Source organism: Carassius auratus, chromosome 3, assembly GCF_003368295.1.
Source record: "Carassius auratus strain Wakin chromosome 3, ASM336829v1, whole genome shotgun sequence".
NCBI lineage: Eukaryota > Metazoa > Chordata > Actinopteri > Cypriniformes > Cyprinidae > Carassius > Carassius auratus.
This window is the reverse complement of record NC_039245.1, coordinates 19,087,551-19,106,708: the sequence shown is the minus strand read 5'-3', so window position 1 is coordinate 19,106,708 and position 19,158 is coordinate 19,087,551. Positions and strand designations below refer to the sequence as shown.

Below are 19,158 nucleotides of genomic sequence, written 5' to 3'. Positions count from 1 at the left end.
AGTTGTTATGTTTCATCAGGAAAAGTTTATATACATATATATATATATATATATATATATATATATATATATATATATATATTCCTTTAAGATTATGAAGTACACATCTGATGTACACTTTACTATCCCATGAGGCCACCGGAGAGGAGTTGTGAATGACAGTGAAGAGGCACAAATGATGCTGGCAGGTCACTTGACTATGATACGTGGTGAATGCAGTACATCTGGACTGAATTTATTATACACAGAACTAGAACATGCTTTCCTAACAGTCATGAAGTAAGTAGGCAATTCAAAACAAGTACCTACTCAGAAAGTATGCTATTTTTGGACACAGATTATTATATCAGTAACTCATGTGATCTCAACAGAGAAAATCTCAATGTAGAATAAAACCGTTTCTTTTGAGTCTATTTCATAAAAGTGCTGTTATTATTATTATTTTTTTTTATTAGTTTGCTAAATAAATAAATAAAATAATACAGAATGCACTTTTACAAATCAGTTATAATAGCTTAGCCTATAGGCTTTTGACTAAGCAATATTCTGAATTTCAGGATAAACCTATATATAATAATAAACCTAAACTAACTAAACTATACTAAATACATTTAAAATAATAAGCATGTCATATTTAAGTTTGTTTGCTAGCAGTCACAGTCAGCTCTATATTCTAATATAGTTGTTTTCTTGAGGCTTTTGAACCAAACAAAACCGACCTGAGTTTGTTGAAATTAAAATCAACCTGCAAATAGGTTAATTTCCTCATCAAGACTACCGCTTGTAAAGTGGTCTAAATAATACTGCGGTGTCCGTAATCCTCTGTCCTGTAGACTCAAAGCTGCTTTTGTGGCATGGCTTTTGAACGACAGTGAGTGTGTGTAATGTTGAAAGTTAATGCATGCCACCCCTTCCTCCGCTCCACTCGTCCAATGACTGACGAACTAAACGAAATTACTAATCCTACTACGGCTGGGGGTACGCTCCTGAATATTAAGAAGGTCGCGCTCACGTGACTTGGTAACCTTCCATTGGCAAAGGCTTAGTTCATGCATATGGATTACTCTACGTAGGCGTTGGCCGGTAACCTTCCAATAGCCAACGCCTACTTAATGAATATTAATTAGATATGTGCGTATTTGCTGTGTTACCGTCCAATAGCGAAAGTTTGCGTTATGAATATTAAAAAAACAAGGTTTACCATAGTAGGATACAAAAATGTGCAGTCGGGCCTCTTGAAGAGGACTGTGGGGGAGGGTCACGTGACGTGTGTACACACTGTAGAGTTCAGCACCACTCGATTCGTAGTAAGATCCTCTGCGTCCTCCCCTTTCCAGAACAAGCTTTGACGGACCAGAGACGAATATTACCATCTGTAACTGAGTTTACGCTACATTACGGCGCCTTGATCGATCGCATCTTTACTTACTTCATTTTTGACGATGCTCCGGTAGTCTAGCTACCGGTTTGGGAGATTTTGTCAAAGTATCCGAGGAGAAATGTCAATGGAAATACAGCAGAACCCGATGCCTCCGTAGAGCTGCCTCAGTACCAAGAACTGGTCCTCCGGTGAGTAGGTTAGCCAATACTTCCCGAGTTTAAAGTTGTTTTTAAAGTAGCATTTAACCCGGTGTTTTTCGTCAGCAGTGATGGTAGAGCTCGCTAAATCAGTCAGATTCATGTTTGACACTTTTTAACAGTTTACCGGTCGAAGCGTGGCTTATTTTTGACAGTTAATTAAAACCGCAACATCAGACAGGTTAAACTCAAACGTGTAATGCCCGGATGAAAAACAAACCAATGATAACCGTTTGTTTTGAAATAATGGGCATATATGTATGTATATATATATATATATATATATATATATATATATATATATATATATATATATATATATATATATATATATTATTCACAGACACACACACAAACAAACACTGTATGTTTACATTTAAACACTAGATTCTCCATTTTAACTTTTATTTTAGATATTAAAAATAAAAACAAACCAGGGTAGTGAGTCAGTATAAGTAATGAGCTAACGAATGAAAAGTGATAGATTGATTTCAAAACTTGTGAAAGCTGATGTGAAACTTGCCCATTAAGTCTCATAGACCAGTGAAATTTGAGAAGAAAACCAGTGTGTTGTAGTGTAATATCTAGCTTAATCAGAAACGTCTTATATTTACATTTAAACCTCAATTGTGTTGTATTTACGGCAGATTTTGAGGGTGTTCAAACATTAACCCCATTCATTTTGTGTTAATGACCAAAATAACAACGGGAAAAGTATAATGTAAAATATCATTGCTATTTTGTTTATTTTGATTGCTTCCATTGTCCTCATTTGTAAGTCGCTTTGAATAAAAGCGTCTGCTAAATGACTAAATGTAAATGGAAAAGCATGATTTTTTTATTATTATTATTATTATTTGCCTGAAGTTTAGCCTCATACTATGACACATCGGCTTATTTTGAAATATATCTGTGTACAAATGATTTTTATTGGCCATACAACCAAAAACCCTAGAGAGGCTACGTTACCATTGGATCAGGTCCATGTAGGACTTGTAAGAGGATGGCAGTGTTCCTATGCTTTCTGTTGAAGATCGCAGACATCAGATGATACAGCTGAGAAAAGCATGCCTCTTTGCCCGAAGACACTATAGAGCGCTTTACTCTCCAACACATTCTGGACTGTCCAGCTGGACATGAGAGGATTACATAACCTGTTATCCTATTTTCTCATACAGTTGTCAACTTTGAGCTCTCATGTTCTCTTCAGTGCAAATATTTCATTCCGATATAATGTTATCAGTTGGATGTAAAATCATTGGATATTTTTATAAAAAATACTGATCTGACCCCAGTAACTCACAATGCCACTATTCAGCATTTTTTTTAAAGATATGATGTACACACCAAAATATAATGCACACCAGCAAAGTGGTGCATAACCAAATTGTGCTATGCAAATCATTTATGAATAAGTTTGTGTAACCAAGAACGCTCTTGCACCGAGAATTTGTTTGTCTGAGTTCAAGATTGCCTAGCGATAATCCATGCACGTGGTATGCAAACACCCAGAGTGATCTGTCCTGCTGATGACTTTACAAAGAAGCGCCGAGAGAACATGCTGTCCCACGGGTCAGGCCAACTGAGGTGCTGTCACGAAGACTAATACAGATATGTGCGGAGGTTTAATTGAGACATTGTTTGTTGGTGTTACACAACTTCAGGAAAGTATTGCAGGTCATCATTTGCCCTGTTGCTTGTAGGTGGTGAAAAGAATAAATGGGGAATGAGAGACTGAATCGGGTCAAGGCAGAGTTGAATAAAATTACTTGACTATGTAGAATGCGTAAGGTCCGTCTGCAACAGCCACGCTTCCAAGCCAGAAAAACTTTAATTACGCAATCACACGGTTGAGTATCCATTTATTAACTGATAAATATTCAAATAAAATGTATTTAAATCATCAGGCACACTTTATACAAGAGGACCACTACTTATTTCTGCCTCACGCAATAAGCAGGAAGAGGGCTGCTAAGTAAAAGACTGTACAACGATGGAGAGGCACAAGCATTTACTCAACTTACTCTTTTCACGGTATAAAAAAATGTCTTGTTAAATTTACAGTTGAAAAAACTGGCAGTTGTTGTTGCAAGAATTTCACTGTAAAAAATTTGATGACATTGTTTCTTGTATAACTGCATGGTATATTGACGCTAAAATTATGCAGTAAACATTAACTAAATAACAGAACATATTACATAAAAAACACATAGTGTAGCCTACTATTAAAACTATTTATATTTACGGACTGGTTATTTATTTGTATTAATCAAAATTAAATCTTTTAATAAACTAAAACAAAATATAATTGTACATGTTGTGTATTGTGTAACAAAGGGACTTCTGGGACAGGTTCTGTTTTTCACTATAGATTATATGGTAATTCTTAGTTTTTACTTTTGCAGAATTAATCAGTAAATATATGTTAAATCATTTACAGGTCTTCGCTGTTTTAGTCTTTTCATTTTTTTTTTTTTTTTACAGTGAATCGTTTTTATCTTGTTTTTTTCTGTGAAATTTAAAAAAACGTCTCCCTTGAAATCTCAAAAAAAAAAAGTACTGATCTTCATTTACTATTTGTTGCCTAAACCCTCGCATCATGCACACACACACACACACACACACTCACAAAGCTCAGAAAATTCAATCATGTGACATCACTCAGCCGGTTCTGAGAATTTGCTGTACATTCCATTGGGCAAATGAGGGGTGTGGAGCAGCCCTCTTTTCATCTGCTCGGCGGTGGGTTGATTTCTCTGAAAGTATCAAGAGAGCATTTCGTTTTACTCCCACAACACTCTTCATCCAGATGCATGGTCAGCCAAGATGACTTGTTTGTGGGAGGGAGGTAGAATTAATAACTGGGGTCATTGAGAGGTACGCTGTGCGGTGCAGTTGATGGACACTTACCTTTGCATGCATGCTTGCTCATGTATGTAGAACGCCTCCCTAAATGACACACTTTACAGCAAGCCATGATGTCAGCTACCTTTTGTACCAATTCAAGAATGATTCTTTTGAAGAAATGAGTCTTTTTAAAGAGACAAGATGCTGCAAAGCAGGATTGTACAGTAAGGATGAGCAGGATGGTTGACTATATCAAACAGCTAGAAGATTACTATGATTTGGTTTTAGATAACTTCCTTTTTTTTTTTTATCTAATACATGTATAATCCCATTCAAAGGTTTGAGGTTGGTAAGATAAAAACAGTACATACTTTTATTTAGCAAGGGTGCATTAAATTGATCACACGTAAAGACATTTATAGTGTTACAAACCATTGCTATTTCAAATAAATGTTCTTTTGAACATTCTATTCATCAAAAAATCCTGAAAAACTGTATTCTGGTTTCCAACATTGATTTTAATAATAATATTCTTGAGCAGCAAATCAGCATATCAGAATGATTTCTGAAGAATGCTGAAAATTTCACCTTTACATCACAGGAAAAATTGTTTTATTCAATATATGTATTAAAATAGAAAGCATTTTTTTATTGTAATAATATTTTATAATATTACTGTTTTCACTGTATTTTTCATTGGATAAATTAGGCCTTGGTTGCCATAAGAGACTTTTTACAGACCATACATTTTGAATTTTGAACATATTACATAAAAAACACATAGTGTAGCCTACTATTAAAACTATTTATATTTACGGACTGGTTATTTATTTGTATTAATCAAAATTAAATCTTTTAATAAACTAAAACAAAATATAATTGTACATGTTGTGTATTGTGTAACAAAGGGACTTCTGGGACAGGTTCTGTTTTTCACTATAGATTATATGGTAATTCTTAGTTTTTACTTTTGCAGAATTAATCAGTAAATATATGTTAAATCATTTACAGGTCTTCGCTGTTTTAGTCTTTTCATTTTTTTTTTTTTTTTACAGTGAATCGTTTTTATCTTGTTTTTTTCTGTGAAATTTAAAAAAACGTCTCCCTTGAAATCTCAAAAAAAAAAAGTACTGATCTTCATTTACTATTTGTTGCCTAAACCCTCGCATCATGCACACACACACACACACACACACTCACAAAGCTCAGAAAATTCAATCATGTGACATCACTCAGCCGGTTCTGAGAATTTGCTGTACATTCCATTGGGCAAATGAGGGGTGTGGAGCAGCCCTCTTTTCATCTGCTCGGCGGTGGGTTGATTTCTCTGAAAGTATCAAGAGAGCATTTCGTTTTACTCCCACAACACTCTTCATCCAGATGCATGGTCAGCCAAGATGACTTGTTTGTGGGAGGGAGGTAGAATTAATAACTGGGGTCATTGAGAGGTACGCTGTGCGGTGCAGTTGATGGACACTTACCTTTGCATGCATGCTTGCTCATGTATGTAGAACGCCTCCCTAAATGACACACTTTACAGCAAGCCATGATGTCAGCTACCTTTTGTACCAATTCAAGAATGATTCTTTTGAAGAAATGAGTCTTTTTAAAGAGACAAGATGCTGCAAAGCAGGATTGTACAGTAAGGATGAGCAGGATGGTTGACTATATCAAACAGCTAGAAGATTACTATGATTTGGTTTTAGATAACTTCCTTTTTTTTTTTTATCTAATACATGTATAATCCCATTCAAAGGTTTGAGGTTGGTAAGATAAAAACAGTACATACTTTTATTTAGCAAGGGTGCATTAAATTGATCACACGTAAAGACATTTATAGTGTTACAAACCATTGCTATTTCAAATAAATGTTCTTTTGAACATTCTATTCATCAAAAAATCCTGAAAAACTGTATTCTGGTTTCCAACATTGATTTTAATAATAATATTCTTGAGCAGCAAATCAGCATATCAGAATGATTTCTGAAGAATGCTGAAAATTTCACCTTTACATCACAGGAAAATTTTTTTTATTCAATATATGTATTAAAATAGAAAGCATTTTTTTATTGTAATAATATTTTATAATATTACTGTTTTCACTGTATTTTTCATTGGATAAATTAGGCCTTGGTTGCCATAAGAGACTTTTTACAGACCATACATTTTGAATGGTAGTGTAGATAGTCTAGATGTTTTCCATTTTTATTACAATTCCATTTTTATTTAGCAATGATTCTTTAATGCTAGAATCAGCAACCAAGGTCATCTAGATATAAGTTTTAGTCTAGAAAAATTTGCTTTTCTGTTTCAGATTTTTGAGTCATGTGAGTTTTTCAATGCCAAATGTTTTTGAGCAGCAATTCTGCATATTAGAATGATTTCTGAAGGACGATATGACACTGAAGACTGTAATGCTGCTGAAAACTCACCTGTTGTGGGCTCTTATTATATATGACTGTCTTAGGGCTGACTAACTGATCGTTCAGACATCCAAATGAGTAGATGATTTTGAAAAGATTATTTATTGTATTTTATTATTATAATCCCTTATGGACAGCTTGCAGACTGAAGACCTTTCCTCGGATGAAAATGGTCCAGTGGATGAGTAAATACGAAGGCTTTGAAAACTGTAACTCAGCAGCACTTCCCTTATTTGCACTATTGGTTGCTATGGTCACAAAAAGGGGAGGAAGTGAAAAGGATGATGAACAGGAGGATGTTTTTAAGTGAGAGATAGGGACACAGGTATAATGGATAGTCTTGGCTGCTCTTTTGTGTTTGCTTGAATAGCAGTGAAGCCCTTTTGCAAGGTATGTTGTTTCTTTGAAAGTAATTCATGTGGAAAAGCCGACATGGTCTTGAAAGCATCATGGAGTCAGACTTTTACACCTGCCCTTTAGAAACCACATCATCACGTCTTGTTTTCCCATGGTAGTCCTTTTCCTCTTTTTCCAACCTGTAGCCAATAGGACCGAGTCTCTTGCCAATGAAAAAAACCTCCAGATGAGTTGAACCCATTTAAGTGTAGATGTGAAGTTATATACCGGTTAAACCACAACATAAAAGTGCTGCAGAGCTGTTGATGCAAAAACATGCTGGTTCACTATAGATGTATGAATACAAGGTGAAAAGGGTAAATGATTGTCTCCACCCTCTAGTGAGAGCCATAGAGGAGCAATCCATGGCTGCCTGTCTCCAGGCCAAAGCAGCCGCTCTGTGACTGTTACGTAAGCAGACACAGAAACACTCACTCAACAGTCATTATGTCTGCTCAGATGTGCTCAGCATTGCCTGGGATAACTCCAGATCTACAACCAAATATATGCTGACATGCATACAAAAGCCAGAGGCCTTGTGTAAGAAAGTTTGAGCTGGAAAATGTTCCTAAGACTGTTGTTCTCAAATAATGTGCAATTTCATTTATTTAATTTAAAGGGGTCATATGATAAAATTTTTCCTTTTTCTTTAGAGTGTTACAAGCTCTTGGTGCGTAAAAAAGATCTGTAATGTTGCAAACAATAAAGTCTAAAATCCAAAGAGATCCTCTTTATAAAGGTTAAGAGTTGTCCACTCTCCCTTAAACGGCTCGTTTAAACTCGCCCCCACATCGCTACGTCACGATGTGAGAAGATTTGAGAAACACTGCCCAAATGTTCATCCAAAGAAAGAAGGCGTACCTTTTATTCTTTTATTTTATGAAATATTTTGATTGGGACTCGAGTGGACTCTGGAATATGTCCGATTCCTAATAAGTTAGAGTCCAAGTCAATACAGAGTCAAAATGCACACTAGTCCATGACAAGACCAAGGCCATTAAAATACGGTCTCAAGACCAAGTCCGAGTCTCGAGTACTCAACACTGTCATAGGCTAATATGAAAGTGAGGCTAGTATTCACATTGTGTTCAGGGTAAGCGTTATGTCATTATGTTTTAATGAGTGGACTGCAGAGCAGTTCTCTGCATGTGCTATGACCTCACCCTGAACTCAAACCTCACACTGTGTATCCACTGCACTCTTGACATGTCACATCTCATGCCATAAATCTGCATGCCTCACAGTCTCAGAGCTGAATTATGCCATCCTTTGGTCACAGCAAGTGCATTGTCCCTGCCCAACGAGCGGAGGTGCTGAGCTGTAACCTATTGTTATGGAAAGAAATGCCTGATGACATATAATGCTGCTCCTATTTTAGAACATGAACAACATGAACCTCAATGGCATGTGGTAACTATGATGAAACCCATGGGTTTAGGGCCTTGCTGTCCAGGGCGGTATATTGAGTTCCGTAAGATGCCATGCTGTTTATCTGTGTGAAAAAACACAACATCAAGAAGGTTTTTGCAAAGCCATTGATCAAAAACAGCCCTTAAAGCATGGAAAATGCTAATATTTTGAATTGCAGGTATACTGTGTCATAGGACTCTTTACATATCAATGGCTTATAAAGAGCTGTTACTCTGTGTAAGGAATGACCACCATGCTGAAATCACGCGATTAGCTGTGTCTTTGCAATTTGAGAAAATTAGCAAACGTTCTTTAAATGTTACAGTTTTGCAGAGTACATCAATATGTTATGTTGCAAATTGTGACTCAGCTTTTAATAAATGCTGTGGTAGCTCCAGAGCTGGTAGGAGCAATAGAGAGCTTAATGTTATCGGATCACTTATTTATACAATTTTGATTTTAATTTTAATACAATTTTAATTACCAGTTGATCGCAGGAGAGTATTTGTGAGGTATTCATCATCATGGTGTTTAGGGGTGTCACCAGAGGTGTGCTGTCCTGCTCCTGGTGATAGGGCTGTGCAAAAAATAGAATGCGATTTTCATGCACATCTCATCAGTAAAGACGCTCCTGTAATTAGAAGTATATCTCCAGCACATGCGTTCAGATCATGGTTGCCAAGTTTTCACAAAAAATCCTGCCCAGCTGCTTCTCAAAACTGGGCCAAACTAGCCTAATCGCATTCCCAGGAGGTTTCCCCGTAAAAAATTGCTTTCCGGGGTTAAAGTTTAAGTTTTATGGCATGGTTGCCTTGGTAAAATTTGCATTTTAGGGGCTAAATATCACGTTATTGGTATTGTCGCTTCGACCCGCGGACATGAAAAACAACCACAGACATGGCAACATTGGTTGGCATTTACTACTCAGAGCCGTAATTCACAGACAATCTACACAAAATTGGTGGCGATTCTTTGTCGATTTTGAAAGCGATTTTGTGTTAGTTGTCGGTAGACTACGGCTCTGTGTAGTACTGCCGCTCCACCTGAAGCAGTGTTGCCAAGTCTGCTGTTGTCTTTCATGTCCGCGGTTTACCAAGACAATCATGCCAAAAAAAAAAAAAAAAACCATATGTTTTAACCCCGGGAAGCAATTTTTTTAAAATCTGGGAACCTCCTGGAATCGCGAATAGTTTTGGACTAGTTTTAAGAAAGCAACAGGGCAGGATTTGTTGTGAAAACCTGGCAACCCTGATCTGAACACACGTGCTGGAGATAATACTTTTAATTAAAGGAGCGTCTTTACTGATGAGATGTGCATGAAAATCGCATTCGATTTTTTGCACAGCCCTATCAGGTGATCCATTTTCCAACATAGTTTAGCTCTATGCCTAATTAAACACACCTGAACCAGATAATCAAGACCTTCAGGATCACTAGAAGTTCCCATGCAGTGGGTTGGAGCTAAACTCTTCAGGAAAGTGTCCCTTCTGGAGCATGATTAGACACCGCTTATCCTGTCGGTTAATAAATGTTTTTTTTTTTTATTCCTAACCAAACCAATTCATTGATACATTGCTCATTTTCTTTTTTACAGCTGATTCAGAAAGAAGGATCGGACACCTTTGGAAATCTAGAAATGTGGAGCTGCATGGTTTACAATCAGACAGATGCCAGCGTGGATCTCCAGCTCTGCCAGGACTTTGGACTCATTCTGTCCATCTTCTCTCTCGTTTACCTCATCGTCTGCTTTCCAGTGGGGCTTTGCTACAATGCCCTGCTGGTGGTGGTTAACCTTTCCAACAAGGTCTCCATGACCATGCCTGATGTCTACTTTGTGAACATAGCCATTGCTGGATTGGTGCTCAACTTGGTGGCTCCAGTAGAGCTGCTGGGGCCCAGTTTTACACGGTGGCCCATGTGGGAGTACAACAACGAGCTCTACATTACCCTTCTCATTCTCTTCAACATCTCTTCTCTGGTCATCATGTACTCCACAACCTTGCTCAGTCTGGACTATTACATCGAGCGAGCTCTCCCACGCACCTACATGTCCAGTGTCTACAACACCAAGCACGTTTGTGGCTTCATCTGGGGCGGTGCCATCCTCACCAGCTTCTCTTCGCTGCTCTTCTATGTCTGCAACCACGTCTCTACTAAAATCATTGAGTGCTCTAAGATGCAGAACAAAGAGGCGGCTGACGCCATCATGATGTTCATTGGGTACGTGGTGCCGGTGGTGGCTGTGCTTTATGCATTCGTGCTAATCCTCCGCATCCGGAAGGAGTCCACCCCTTTGGACCAGGACTCTGGGAGGCTTGATCCATCTATCCACAGGTTGTTGCTGGCCTCCGTGTGTATGCAGTTTCTTCTATGGACTCCATACTACATGACCCTTCTGGTGCACACAGTGGCTGGAGCTCCCGGGAGCCATTCCAACAGGCAGCACCTTACCAAATACTACTTCCTGCGATGTTTATCTGAGCTGCTCGCCTTCTGCAGTAGCTTCGCCATTCCCCTCATGTACAGGCAAATGAATAAGAACTTTTCCCATAAACTGCAGCGGCTTCTGAAGAGGCTGCACTGCGGGGACCAATCGTGTCCTCACGAACACTCAACAGTACAGCAGGTAGTTACATGAGAGCTCATGTAAAGTCAGACATGCTTCTCCCTAACTGGCACTTACTCCGAATCCACAGAAGTAGAGCCAGCACATGAACCTGGATATATATTGCGTGCTGAAAGGAAGTATTTTGCTCACCACAAGGAGTGGTATGTGTCTCTGTGAAATTGTGGAACCTCCGTAACACTTAACAACTCAACTTTATTTATCCATCTTTACAGTGAATGGGCGACCAAAAAGAAACCACTAAGTGCTGTTTTTGTGCAAGCTATGTCTATTATTTGGGTTCTTGGGCCTGAGGAAAATCTGAAACTATCTGATGGTCCTTTCATTGGAGGTGGAGGTGGAGGTGGAGGTGGGGGGGGTGAATGTTCGTAATCTGTTACAAGATATGTGGCATAGACTTCTTATGTGATGCTTTTAATCCAACCTCTTCCCTTTTAGCTCAAGGCTATATTTCACACCAGGCTCTCTGTGTTGTGATCCACAACAGCATAAGCTCTTCAGTCTGGATTAAGTTTTCTGGTCGCACTTTCCATAAAACCTCTCTGGTAGATGCTAATAAATGCAATATAATTACCTCAATTTCACACACCAACGGGCATTACATTGGAACCGTCTAACCATCTTTTACAGCAGTCAAAAACAAGTCAATGAGACTGATATCATGGAATGGGAAGGATTGTGTGTGGTTGCGTGCTGGTGGTTGTGAGTGTGTGTTCTCGAGTGCTTGCTGCTAAGGTGATGTGCATCATAACTGCACAGCTGCTCAGCCATATTAAATCCAATCAGATGTGTATAGCTTAAGACAAAGCTATAGAAACAAGACAATGGATCGCCATTTTAGGGTCAACTAGTTTTAGATTTAATCTTCATTCAAAACAGTTAAAAACATAAGTCTGTTACTACTGTAATTATTATCCATGCACCGTGAGGATGTGGTTAACAATTCATGTCCCAAAATGTGAATCCAAGTCACACAAGTCCTGTTGATACAATCAAATATGTTTAATTTCATTTAACAGCTCTATGCATTAGATTATTTGGTAAAACTGCTCCAATTTTTTGTACCCGAGTATACAGTTTATTTCAGAAAGTGTTGATCGTACTTCAGTGCTTCTAAGAGATGAATCACACAGGGATAAAATTTCCTTTCTGATGCAAATATTTAAAAGAGAGAGCTTTTATTGAGATTAGTTGCATGAATGATTTAATTGTATGCATATATATATAGAGAGAGAGAGATATGCATCAATGCTCTCTGAGAGAAAATTATAGACATTTCCAGAAAATAAAATTCAGAGGCAGGATGAGAGATAGTACAGTTTAACCTAGTAAATGGTGTGTTATCGAAAATGTCTTTACTCTTGTTTTACTCAAGTCAGTGGATGTGAAATGAATATTTTTTGGAGAGAAAGCACTCTATGTGACTGGAAGAGTGAAGAAGTGTAATATGAATCCACTCATGTTTGCAAGGAAAAGAATGTATTTAAAGTCATGAAGGGGATTCAAATTAACCCTCAATCATAAATGATGAAACCGCATCAAATCGCAATGTTATGGCTGTTGTTAGCGTGCTAACGCCGGTATGTATCATATTAAGAATGTGTATATATTGTACTTCAGAGATTAAAAAAAAAAAAAAAAAAAAAACATGCCATTTTAGATAACAGTATTATTTTCTCAGAGATTTATTTAGATACTAAAGTGTCAGTCCTCCTCTGTCCCATGCTGAGTCAAAGACTTGTTCAATAAACTAACATGAATATAATCCTGCTTGGCTCTTCATTGGTTCCCCACATCTAAGAACATCACAGCTCTCCAAATGACAAATGATGAAGCCTGTTTTGGTTTGCATCAGCAAAACAGGTATGGATGACTACACTCACTCATTCATACCAAAGAAAAGAAAATAAATATAGTTTATGCCACAGATTCCAAAACATATTTATCTTGCTTGCTACGAGCCTTAGAATAGTGCCAGGCCCCAGGAGCAAAACCACACTGAAATGTTCTTTGGCAGAAACGTTTTGTTTAGTTGCCCATCTGCAGAGCAGTAACAGCCACAGACATCAGTACTGTGAAAGACATGTTCGGCTTGTTCTTCAATTAACAACTGCCTTCACTTCTGAAAAACACATCCTGTAGCATAATGAACTCTTGCAATAAGAGATTGAGTTTGGCTAAGTTCAAATAACTTGTTGAAGACAGTGAAAAATGCATTGCAAAAATAATTATTGTTACTTTACAGGTTTCCCAAATAATTTACATTTACATTTATGCATTTAGCAGACACTTTTATCCAAAGTGATTTACATTGCATAAAGGCAAACAATTTTCTCTTAGCATGTGTTCCCTGGGATGTTTCCTACAAAATCTCCAGCTGCCAGTATATATATATATATATATATATATATATATATATATATATATATATATATATATATATATATATATATATATATATATATATATATATTTTTTTTTTTTTTTTTTTTTTTTTTTTTTTTTAACAATATGGTGTTTGGTGCAATACGGTGCATCTGCTTACAAAATAGTGCAAAATAGAAAAAACACACTTTTTTTTAAAGGGGACATTGGATTCCCATTTTCAGTTTGGTATGATTATTTATGGTCTTTATGAAATGTCTGCAAAAGTGCTTTTAAAATTCATCAATGATCGCGTTAAACAATACCTTTTTTTTTTACCTTGTCAAAAACAGCTCTGTTCACAGCGACTTGTTTGGTCCATGTCTCTTTAAATGATAATGAGCTCTGCTCACCCACTACCTCTTCTGTTTTTTGTGTAACTGGTGACACATTACCATGAAAAACCAAACTAATCTACTGCGCCCTCAGTGGTTCTGATGTCACTCTTATGTTCACTTTTACATCACTTTAACAAAACACGTGCATTGCTTACGAGATGTTGTTGTTGCTACAGCCATTTGAGCGCGGAGAAAATAACGGACAGTGTAGCCTACAACTGAATGAGGACAGCTATATGCTGATAATGGACGGTCCGTCAGCAGTCGTGGGCGGGGCCTGAGCAGAATGATATCATGCAGCTTAGAAAATCAAAAAACTTTATAATTGAGACTGTTTGGTTTTTTGGGAGGTTTAAGAAAAAGAAGCGAATGGATTTTTATTATTGTAGGGTGCTTGTATCCACACACTGCTAAGACATTAATATGGAAACACCATGTAAAAGTGAATTTTGCATCTGATGTCCCCTTTAACATTGAAAAGGACTTTATTTTATTGGCGTTATTTATGAAAATAAAAAATAAAAATAATAATAATGTTTGCAGTTTGGATAAGAATGCATGCTTCCAAACCATCTAAATGTTTGTAGAGTAAATTGTAAAGAGACAGTCCAGTGTTGGCTATTTTAAAAAAAAAAGTTTACTTAGCTGACTTAAGACGCTGCAGCAATGTTGATGCTCGCAGAATAAGAACTCACATTGGATTTGTTATATACTGACTTGCAGTGGGAGCACCTCTAGTCAACAGTATGTGTGTGTGATTATGTGTGTGCATGCCTGGAATCAAGCAAGCATGGTCATAGTAGACCGAGGGGCCCATTCAGGCTGCAGCACTGTGTGCAGTCTCTCCGAAGTGCCTGTGGTGTCCCCAAACCAAGCCACAAAACTCTTGTGGAAGAAGAACATTTTAGACATTCTGAGAATTGTTTTGGCTTCTGAACACCCCCGTCACAACATATCCGTCTGCCACAACACAAGAACAACATTGTCCGATATGGAACAATGGATCCAGGGTGAGTATCGGAATGTTAGACAAGGAACCAATCAGGAAACACGAACAATTCCATGCTGTTTGGCATAACACTCCCGAACTTTATCGTAAGTGTATTTCTTTAACCATCTTGTTTTTGTTTCATGAAGGTCACGTACTTGGAAACATTTTATTTTATTTTATTTTAACAAAGAAATCAAGCAAAACAATAACATTATTTAATTGTTTATTTATTTCGTTTAATTTCTTTTAATTTATACACACTGGATGAAATCAAAGGAGACAATAACATTATATTATTTTTGTTTAGTCTTAATTAAGAGATTTTATTATTTTATCCACGTCTTAATTTAAAAAAATATAAAAGCCATGTTAAATAAGAATTACATTTAACATTTACGTTGAATATGTCCACACATATGTGTGTGTGTGTGTGTGTGTGTGTGTGTGTGTGTGTGTGTGTGTGTGTGTGTGTGTGTAAAATTATGCCTGAAAAGTCAATTTTCCACAGGGCCAACATTTTCATTGTTAAAGAAACACCAGTAAATGTGCAACTGATCGTGTCTGGTGAAAAGCATTACAGACATATATTTTGTGTTTTTTGTCATTTTAATTACAATAGATCCATCTGCCAAACTGTTCTTGACTGGCCACATTTGTAATTACTTAAGAGGAGATGAAATTTGAGCTTAACCAAATGGAGGCACCGTTGCATTAAGAACAGCGCTTTAATCTACTTTGAAGGGGACCTTTCATAATCATGTCACTGCCTCTGCATGCCTCCGCTTCATATATGCATGTTCAAACTCTTGTTTTTGCCAAAGCATGCAGGAATTGTTTTGTACACTCAACCTAAACAAAACCCAGATTTGCTGGGTCTGCTAAATCCAGAACTGTCATAACACAGATCCGCTCAGCTGTTTTTCATTTCTACATCTGTATAGAATAAACCACATATGGACTGAATAAAATAATGGATGCCATGGATGCCTTCCTCCATTAATAATTCAAGAAGGGCAAAACAGGACCTAACCGTTTATCTCAAAAGCACAAGCTATAATCAATACACTTTCTCTTTTTGCAGCAATTGATGCCAACTAGGATATTGACCTCACCTCACACATCTCTCAACATGCACAACGGCATGAAAGTTCAACATCCTGTTAGTATGTCCCGCCCAAAGAAAAGGCAAGCGACCGCGACAGTTTTGTTTTTTAGTGATGCTGAAACAGCCCACGTTTATTCTCTTCATGGAACCTCTCATCATTCCAATGGCCTCAAAACATGACTTCACAGTTTCCTTAATCGGAAAGCCTCTGAATAATTAGTTCAAAGTCCACCGGCAAAAAGGCAAGAGGTTTGCACAACAAGTTTTAAATCCCACGTATTGGATAACACATCCCGAATAATGTTCTAACTCCGGACATGAGCTCAATTTACCCCTAAGAAGCCGGGGTCTCTAATGTTCTCTGGTCTTGTTTCAAAGTAAACTTGGGTTGAGCTTAAAAAGTAATTGTTTTGCAGACCCCAGCTTAAATTGGCCACAGTAGACCACCAAGGTTGCACATTTGGTTTATCTCTTAAACTTTTTGCTGTTTGACTTGGCTCTTGCCCAGATCTCTTACAGAAATTAGGACAACGATTCTTTTTGGAAGTTCAGGGTCACATCAGGCAATCCAACTCATTCAGTTAACACATTATGGTGAAACAACATACTGTGTTCACATATATATATATATAACATTCAATGACAGCCTGACGAAAAGATTTAAAACTATCAAATGGGTGACCCCTTTTCTATCTGTATGACATTATAAAAATGGGTCAGGAGCTTTGTATTTACATGTCTGGTTTACCCAACCCACCTCTATTCTATCCCCGATAAGCGCGTGAAAATGGGATGGGTCACTTCAGTCATGGGACCCAGATTTATCACTCTTTAGATAATGTTATCATTTTTCCACCAGAAATATCTGTGATTGGCACATTGAATGCCTTAGGCGATTACACGCTCCCTTCCTCCTTTTGCACCATCAAAATGATCTGGCATGAACTGAATGCTTTGATAAATCAGAGCCGATGTGGAAAGACAGTCCAGCCATGCTGGAGAGGCCCAGACTCCAGCAGATGGCTGAAACCCAATCCTCTACGCTCTCTGTATTTTTCTTCTTTGCAAATGTACCAGAGATTTGGAAATACAACAACAATGAAATCTTGGTGTCAGCATAAAGATCTAAGAAGTGGACCATGGAAACCACACAGGGACGAGTGGCCAGGATGGCTGTGTTGGACGCAGTGGTTGTGTGGGTTGGAAGGCAGGGAGTGGGTGTCTTTTTTAAGTGAGAATGTCCCTTGTGTCCTTCTACTCAACGAGACAAGTGCGTCCCCACCAGACCACAGAAATGGAGCTCTAGAAGACATCATCTTGACATGGTTTCTTTCTGTTAAGTGTCGTTTCCAAAAACACTTTGACATAGTCAACATATTTCATGTTTGCTCTCATAGCTCAATTTATGGGTCAATATATCGTGACCTAAATGTTTAAATGTTTCATAATAATGTTCCAGTCATCCAACCTTGAAAATACATTTCACATGTATCTCTAGTAATGCATTAACACTCTCAGATTAGATAAACTACTTTTTCATTCGTGTGCATCAATGAAATGTACAGTATGGTCCATTGTCTGAGACGGGATTAAAAATATAATTTGAATTTTGAAATAACCAGAACATTTAAGGATTAAAAAAAAAAAAAAATATATATATATATATATATATATATATATATATATATATATATATCCCACATCTTAATATAATTTTTCTCCATAACATTTCATGATAAGCGGGAAAATAACTATATTTTTTAAAATATATTATTAATATATAGGCCCTAAATGTTTAATTTTTGTTAAACTTTTAATACATTGATGTAAAAAAGTGTACATTTCATGATTTTAATTAATTAGACATGCCTTTTAATTAATACTATTTAACTATTAAAAAAGTAGTTATTGCTTTTTATTTGAATTTTTTTTAGATATTTTATATTGCTTTTTATTTAAAAAAAAAAAAAAAAAAAAAACAGAACAATCAAATAGAAAAAATAATTAAAATAAAACAGAATTTTGAAAAAAATAAAACAAACTTTAGGGAATAAAATTAAATGGATTTCATAGAGCCCTACATTACTCAGCCTCGCTGAGTCCCTTTAATAATAATAATAAATATCCCTTTAAAATGTATTATTTAGTAAACTGATTTCCACTTTAATAATAATAATAATAATATATATATATATATATATATATCATGCTATTTATTATTTATTTTTATTTACTATTTATAATTTTTGTGCAATTACTTGCAAATTATTAAAATAGATGTTTTATTCATAAAGTACAAGTTGATTTCAAAATGCACCAAAATCATTTGCATTTTGTGTTTTTCAGTTGAATAAAAAACTATTTTCACCTATATATTTCATCATTGAGGATTTCTTTAAAAAAGTCTAAAAATCTCATCTCGTCTCATTCTTGTGAACCCAGTCTCGTCTCGTTACACTCTTAATATATATGTGTGTGTGTGTGTGTGTGTGAAACTTCTGAAACCACTAAATAAATACATATCAATACAATTTCGTACAGATGTCCGTTTGTTCAGATGGTGTTTGGATCACCTCAAATCATGCTAGAAAACATGCTGGGAATCACTGGGTTTTATACAAATATGTTGAGTTCATGCACCTCATGTGCTGCTGTTATTAAAGCAAAAATGTAAGTGAAAGTGAAGTGACATTCAGCCAAGGATGGTGACCCATACTTAGAATTCGTGCTCTGTATTTAACCCATCCAAAGTGCACACACACACACAAACCAGAATTTGATATTTTTATAAATTATTTACACAGCTTCAACATAAAGAACCAGTTGGATTGCATCACATTTTGTTGGACAGTGAGTTGCTAATTTTTACAGTAAAGCATTCAAAGTGAAAGGCTGATCATCAGTGTACTGTGTGAAATATTATTCATATTAAAAAATAATACCAAAGTGAAATAAAAAAAAATAATAAGTAAGAGAAGTCTATCATTATAAACCACAGCTTTCAAACGAACAAAGAGATA

At 36.6% G+C, this 19,158-nt stretch overlaps 1 protein-coding gene across 1 annotated transcript; it reads left to right on the top strand.

The window, feature by feature from the left end:
* Positions 1–1,233: 1,233 nt before the first annotated feature.
* On the top strand, positions 1,234–13,045 carry LOC113049696 (probable G-protein coupled receptor 146). Its single transcript, XM_026212269.1, has 2 exons — positions 1,234–1,569; positions 10,249–13,045. The coding sequence occupies exon 2, from the start codon at positions 10,291–10,293 to the stop codon at positions 11,290–11,292; it is 1,002 nt and encodes a 333-aa protein (XP_026068054.1). The 5' UTR covers positions 1,234–1,569; positions 10,249–10,290; the 3' UTR covers positions 11,293–13,045.
* The last annotated feature ends 6,113 nt before the right edge of the window (positions 13,046–19,158 follow it).

Bases quoted from the DNA above. Each gene is read 5' to 3' on its own strand.
- LOC113049696 (XM_026212269.1), top strand. From the start codon at position 10,291: ATGTGGAGCTGCATGGTTTACAATCAGACAGATGCCAGCGTGGATCTC.